The sequence below is a fragment of the Erinaceus europaeus genome, chromosome 3 (genome assembly GCF_950295315.1).
Source record: "Erinaceus europaeus chromosome 3, mEriEur2.1, whole genome shotgun sequence".
Classification (NCBI taxonomy): domain Eukaryota; kingdom Metazoa; phylum Chordata; class Mammalia; order Eulipotyphla; family Erinaceidae; genus Erinaceus; species Erinaceus europaeus.
In genome coordinates, this window is record NC_080164.1 from 52,014,757 (window position 1) to 52,022,407 (window position 7,651).

The window sequence follows — 7,651 nt, forward strand, 5'->3', positions numbered from 1 at the left end:
TTTTTTTTATGCTATGAGAGCAGCCAGTGACTATAAGGAGTAAAGTACAGGTGACATAGTTCTCTTTAAAAAAAAATTTTTTTTTGTAATTATTTATTGGATAGAGACAGAAAGTGAGAGGGTAGGAGGAGAAAGGGAGAGAGAGAGACACCTGCAGCACTGCTTTACCACTTGCAAAGCTTTCCCCCTGCAGGCAGGGACGGGGGCTTGAACACAGGTCCTTGCATATTGTAACATGTGTGCCCAACCAGGTGCGCAACCACCTGGCCCCTGACAGTTGTCTCTTTAATACATACTCTCACCTAATGCTTGGGGTGGTTCTTGCTAAAAGTTGCTCCCATGCCCCTTAAAATTGAACAGTGTGCCCCAGCTGACGTTCGCAAAGGTATGGTCAACATGCAGATGCTATTTTGATACTGAGAAATCCTAAGCATCATCATTAGCTAGTTAAAACAAAAAAAACCTCTTAGTTGTATATATGAAGGAGTGCGTGTGTATGACGAGTCCATTAGAGAGCTGGGGTCTCCCACTGCCCCCTCTGGGAGGTGGGAAGCATTACCTGAGCAGGTCGAGGAAAGAGTCCACTGTGTCTTTGGGGATCGGTGGAGGCCCCGACACTTCCAGCCCCAGGTCACTGGACTGCAGGGTTTGTGCGCCAGACCCAGGCTTGATGATGAACGCCAGGGCCACAGCGAGAGCCGAGGCGCCCAGCGTGGTGAGGCCGAAGTAGGCGATGGCGATGCCGCCCAGGCGCCCGAGAGAGCTGGCGTCCAGGGAGGCGGCGCCCGACACCAGGCTGCAGACCACGAGCGGCAGGATGATCATGCGTAGCATACGCAGCAGCATATCGCCGGGGAAGGCCAGGTAGGTGATCTGCGTGCGGTTCAGCTGCAGCCCGCGCAACGCGGCGCCCAGGCCCGCGCCCGCGATCACCCCGGACACGGTGAGCAGCACCAGCGCCTGGCGCCGCAGGAAGCTCATACAGTTCCGCAGGCGACCCGCATCCTTGCGGGGCGCCTTGGGCTCGGCTGCAGGCCCCGCAGGGGTGCCGTCCAGGTAGCCGTTGGTCTCGTTGCTTTTCTCCATTGCGTGGCCGAGGCTCGGATCTGTACGAGGCGGGGGATCCTGAGCTCTGTGAAAAGACCTGATTCTCAAATGAATGGATCCAACGGAGCCCACGAAGTCAGCCTGCTGTGTGTCCTGTGGGATCTGGGAGCTTGTCCGAGGAAGGCTACCAGGCTGAGCAGGTGAGGGAGAGCAAGAAAAGGCGCGATTGCGGGCTGGAGTACCGGACTGAATGGATCGCACGGCGCCCAGCCTTCACACAGAAGCTAAGGGCTGGAGATGATGCAACAGCGGATCCGCGAGGGCTCCCACAGATGGCGCGGAGGAAGGGAGAGGGGAGCGGCATGGACGCTCCCCCTTCACGCCCGCTGGCCCACCCCTGTGGTTCCAGCCAATCAGCTCCCAGAAACCGCCTCCGCCGCGCGAGCGAGGGGCGGGGCCACCACGGAAGGAGGCGGTGAGGCCAGAGCGCCACTGGGGCTAATCCCCGAGCTCACCGCGGCTGCCCTTCCTGGTTGATCCGGGCGGCCGCCCAGAGGCGCGGTCTGAGACAAACCTGGCTTGTCTGCACCTGCCAGAGCCGCGCGGGGCGGCCGACGCCTTGGGCCAGAGGATCCTGGAGAATATGGAACGTGAAGGAGTACCTGGTCCTTGGGGACAAGGGGAGCGGATGTGTTCCCCGCGGGGTTGGTGCTTTTATCTCCGTGCACTCGGTTGTTCTTTGCGAATGGACAGAGCTCAGAGCGGGCCGTGAGCCATCTTCTCCCTGCATCTGGGAGTCCTATGGGATTCAAAGATCATTTCAAGGTGTCTAACAGAGGTAACTGGACAAATTAGTGGTGTTAGTAATAGAAATCTGAGCCAGAAGAATGAACAGGCTTGAGGAAGGCATCCATTATTAAGTACAATTTGGGGCATATTGCGTTGTGATGCCTGCCGGGTACCCAGGAGAAATGAAACAGGCAATTGGAAATTTATTGCTGGAGCATGACTTAAGACTCTTTTGCATAAGAGTGGTAGTCAAAACAAAGGGAAGTGCTGGTTGACAAAACAATGTCTGTAGAAATGATCTTTCAGTGCACCCACAAAATAAGTAGTTCTGCAACATCAGATAAAAACATGGTACAGCTCTTCACCTGTAACAAACCATTCTCCCAGCACCCTCTCAAACCCTAACGGTCCAGCCAGACTGATAGGCCTCAAGCAACAGAATCCTCACTATCTCAAAATTTGGACAGCTCCTGAAAATTTGTCATGAAAGTATTTTGAGGTGCACAAGTATGTCACAATATGTTTTTTAAATTTTTATTTATAAAATGGAAATATTGACAAGACCATAGGATAAGAGGAGTACAATTCCATACAGTTTCCACCACCAGAACTCCATATCCCATCCCCTCCACTGGAAGCTTTGCTATTCTTTATCCCTCTGGGAGTATGGACCCAGGATCATTGTGGGATGCAGAAAGTGGAAGGTCTGGCTTCTGTAACTGCTTCTCCGCTGAACATGGGCGTTGACAGATGGATCCATATTCCCAGCCTGTCTCTCTCTTTCCCTAGGTGGGCAGAGGTTTGGGGAGGCGGGGCTCCAGGACGGATTGATGGGGTTGTCTGCTCAACGAAGTCAGGTTGGCATCATGGTAGCATCTGGAACTTGGTGGTTGAAAAAACATTAAGATATGAAGCAGAACAAATTGTTGACTAACTATGAACCTAAAGGCTGGAATATTGCAGATGAAGATTTGGGGTCACCATTTTAGGAAAAGCTCATAGGTCTATTTTAGGTATACTCCAAGGGGCCCATGACTTTACTAGTTTTTGCCTGAGCCTGACAGCAAACATGCAGGTGGACCCAAAGTATTGTCTGGGGAGATGATGTCAGAGTTGGAAATAGGACTAGAAAGCTGGATCAGGGGAGAAAGCAGCTCCCAAATATGGGAAAATTATATAAATATTGTTAACTGTAAACCCCATCGATTTGATTGGGGTCCACATTCAGCACAATAGCTTATGTAATCTTTGCACCCCTGTAGGTCTGAGATCACATTCTGTGGTCACGACTAGGAACATTCCAGGCTGCACTAGTTTCAGGACCCATCTTTCTTGAGTGGTAGAGTATGTTGTCCAACCTCCCTTTGGAGAATGGAACATTCCCTACCATTGTTGATCCACATTGAGGGCAAGGTCCTACAGGGACCCACAAAGGGGCCCATTATGTTGTTCCTGATGAAGGTGACCAGTGACAGTGGAGAGAGGGATCTGTTAGAGGTCTAGGCCTATCATGTGTATATGGGAATCCCAGGACTCCCTGACTAGGGCCCCAGGTGATGGGGTGGTCTGGTAGTGACCAGAGTCATCATTAAAGTAAGTATGCTAGTCTCTTGCCCTTATTCAGCTTTTGTAATTCTTACTTTGTCTGACAAGGTCATCTTTGGAGTGACTGAGGGAAGTGAAATAGGAAGTAGGTGAAGAGGGTATCTAGGTCTAAGTAGAAATTATTTGATTCGGTACTTTGTTTTCTTTTTTAGGTCTTTCTTTTTTATAGAGACAGAAAAAGGAAATAAAGAATGAGAGAGAAATCTTCAGCACTGCTCCACCACACATCATTCCACCCCCCCCTTTTTTTTATAGAGACATAAAGAGAGAGAGAGAGAGAGAGAGAGAGAGAGAGAGAGTTTTTTAGGTCTTTCTACTTGCTTGCTGCACATATTGATATCACAGTACGTTTTAAGACAACTCCCTTTCACTAAATGAGCTATACTAAACTGCCTTCCTCCACAAATCAGGTTAGCCTCATGTAAGGAGACTACCCTTACATAGAAATCTTAAAGTAATTCCTTTCAAAAACAGCATGAGAAAATATAAAAATCTACTCTGAGTGACAGAGTAAGATCACTCTGCAGAAATTTACCATATATGTGAGCCACTAGAGCAAATATTAAATAAAAGTTGAGTCACACAGAAAATGAATGTGGATATTAAGTAGCCATTTATAAAAAAAGGTCTCTAGACAATTGTCTGCACTGTTTTTCATTAAAAGCCTAGTGACCAGGGAATGGAAGAAGTTGAAGTCTAGTGGCTTATGTATTTCAGCTGAGGTTGTGTAGTAGAAACTGGAAGTGGTTTTAAGAGAGCTTTGTTTCTTCTAGAAGAGTTTGTGTTTTCAGTCCATATATTGCAGAAGCTTGTCAGGTGACACAGGGCTTGTGCCAGCAGCCCCAACCCACAGGTCCCAAGCTACATGCCTCACAGTGCTCTGAAATGCTGCAATGGTAGGATCCTGAAGCTGGATTTTGAGTCACCTTGGACTCTGTCAGAGCCCTTTATGATTCAGCATATGATAAGGCTTTTCTAATTCATTCATTCACTCATTCACTTATGTCACAGGACCAGGGCATATTGCATTAGGCATACTTGCATACATTATCTTATTTGATCAACTGTTCAGCCCCAAGGACACTCTTTCTGCAATACTTACCACATTCACCCTTCCCATCCACTTCAACGGCTACCAGACTGACTTAATTCTTACCTGCTCATTTCAAATCTTGACAATCCAAATGTTCTCCCAATTAGTCTCCCTATATACAATGCTTCTTTATTACAATCAGCCAGTATCTTGTTTTACCCCAGGCCAATCTTCTTAATAAAGAATATTCATTTAAGATTGGGTTCAGCTTCCAACCAGCAGGGGGAAAAAGGAGCAGTGCACTTCCTAAAAGTTGCACACAATTTTTCCATTATATTTCATTACCCAGAATTTAGTCACATGACAACAGCTAGCTACAGGACCTAAAGAAGAACACTTCAGGTAAAGAACCAACCTATCAGGGAAAAAACTAAATGTTATTGTTATGCTATATTAGGGTGACAATAACTGAGCAATAAATTCCTCTCTTCAGCATTCCCTCTACCTATATATTGTTGAATAACCACTAAAATGCACTGGTATAAAATAAAGACCATTTTCTTGTGCTTTCAGTTTGTAAATCAAACATTCAAATAAGATACACCAGAATTTTCCTCTGCTTCGTGATGACTGGATCCATTGCTAGGGTGACTTGAGTGGACTGAAAAAGAAAAACTGTATCTTTTATCACAGGTAAATTTGGATTCTAAACTACTTCTTATACTCAGAGATACCAGATAGTTTGACTAGTACCTATTAGATTAGAAAGGTCAAACTTTGGTTTAATGCTTCCATGTCAATAAAACAGAGTTTTGTAGAAAATGCAGTGCAACTTAAAAAAAAGAGAATGTTTGCTTTTCAAATAGATCAGATTAATTAACAAACAGTAAGAGATAAATAAAAATAAAAAATAAATTCCTTTTCTTCCATGGTGGAGAACTGAATGCAGTGTCATACTGATATCAAAGTAGTGGTAATATTGCAATCTGGATAATTTAATTCATCCTCGAGGTACTCTTCAATATCATTTCTATACACCAGAAAGAAACTAAAGAGAAAAGGGGTTGGTAAAAGTGCCCCTAGAACTGAAAGGTCAGGCTCAGACTCAGATAAACAATTTGAGTCAATACTAAAAGGGAATTTGGTCAGAAGGGGAGTAAAAAGTAGGATAAAGCAGAAATAACATTTCTGTTTCTAAGGTTTTAGAGAGTAGCTAAAACTATGCTGACTAACATTTTCTTAGAGAAGACTGGGAAAGTAGACATGTTGGCAGTAATAGGTAAAAAGGATGGGAATATAAGTGATTTTGTGTCTGTTTTGTGGGTAAATTTATACAGGTAGAGCTTTAATTCAACAATGCAACCAGATGCTTACTGAGTTGCTCACTAAGAGTAAATCAATCTAAATGGTTCACAAAGTGAAATACAAAGGTGGGGGATAAATATTCTGGATAAAGGTGGGAGGATAGGAATTACTGGAGAACTGATTAACATGCTTATTCCTGAGCCAGGAGCAGAGCCAAAGAAGTGACAGTCCTTCTCCTCATACCCCTACTTCTTCCCTAACACCCAGATTATTCAGTCAAAAGTATTTACAAGGGCATTGAATTAACAGTTTAGAATTAAAGAAAACTTCAACATAAGTTTTTCAAAACATGCCATTAAATCCTTACTGTTGAGGTAAAAAACAAGTGGTATTAGACAAGAGGGAAACTGAGAAGGCTTGGAAAAGAAATGACTATGAATTATAATGAGTTCTGGTTCTCCCAAGATTTCGTTATGCCTAAAAGAAAAATTCACCAGTCTGGTAGGCAAACAGTTGTGAACTCTTAAAAAGACAACCAACCTTACTAGAAGAACACAGGGCTCTGCAAATGGACTCCCATCAGAATCATATAGAAAGGTCCTGAAAAGGACAAATTCTAAGGATTCAGACTCCGAAAATGTTTGTTTTTGCAGCTCTAGGGTATTGCCTAAGTATCTGTGTATTGTATTTTACCAGTTGATGTGAGATACATAACAATCAAATACATTAATCTCTGCATTGAAAGAAAAAAAGGAAAGCATAATTTTGAGATCAAAAGGGAAATTTCACATAGAATAAGTGTTGTTTCTTGAATGTGACAACAATGTTCTGGATAACAGGACAATGCTTTGTTCTTGGTAATAGTACTTCAGGGATGGTATGTCATGGCATCTGCACACCACTCTAGGATATTTTGGCCAAGTAGGCATGATGTTAGATTAATAAACTAGCTGGGGAGTATATAATTGTCCTCTGATTTGTTTTCAGTTTTTTCTGTAAGTTAACTTTTTTCAAAAATAAGCATTGATTTTTTTCAAAATGGAATAAATGATCAGGAAAAGTCTTATCAGGGGCTGAGCGATGGCACACCCTATTAAATGCACATGTTAGCATGTGCAAGGACCTGGAATAGAGCTCCTGATCCCCACCCACAGCAGGGACACTTTACGAGTATTGAAGCAGGTCTGCACATATCTATCTTCTTCTCTCCTTCTCTGTCTCCCCCTTCTCTCTCAATTTTTCTCTGTCTATTGAATAAAATTTGAAAAAAAAAAAAAAAAAGGCCACCAGGAGTAGTGGATTCATAGTGCAAGCACTGAGGCCCAGCAATCACCCTGAAAGGAAAAAAAAAAAAAAATTCATGCTGGATTTTTATTGCACATAGTATTTGTAAAACCTTAGTAGAAAGGTATGGGTTATAGAAGCCTGGAGCAGCATTAGTTCACTGTGGGCTGAAACTATGATTTTCTGCTCATTTTCCACTAGGGCACGCTTGAGAAATGGTGCTTATACACAGTGCCTGCAGCTGTAGGTGGACTTAGGCTTAGAAGTAATTCCTGACTACTGACCTTTAACATAGCACAACAGATTTTTTCCCCACTTACTTGAGGAAGAATGTTCATCCACAAGTAAATGATATTATCATAGTAATTTTGAATTCATTCAGATTTATTTTTAAAGTGATATCCTAACTTTTGTACTTCTGTGTGCAAAAGGTTTGGAAGATCAATAAAATCATTTCAATGTACAGATGAAATATAGATTGATACTTATTACTGATCTAATTTTTGTCATGGGCAGTTGTAGCATTGGGTCACACTGGAGGAGGAAGTGGCCTTAACTTGGTGATGAATGCAATGGAAGTCTTTTCCA

The 7,651-nt window shown here is 43.7% G+C and overlaps 1 protein-coding gene across 1 annotated transcript in view; it reads right to left on the reverse strand.

Moving 5' to 3' along the window:
- Window positions 1-1,478, reverse strand: part of SLC1A4 (solute carrier family 1 member 4) — a 36,395-nt gene extending 34,917 nt beyond the window's left edge. Inside the window, exon 1 of the mRNA XM_007539610.3 lies at window positions 560-1,478. Within this exon, the coding sequence (XP_007539672.1) occupies window positions 560-1,086 (527 nt within the window). The 5' untranslated portion in view covers window positions 1,087-1,478. The remainder of the gene's footprint in view (window positions 1-559) is intronic.
- Window positions 1,479-7,651: the final 6,173 nt, after the last annotated feature.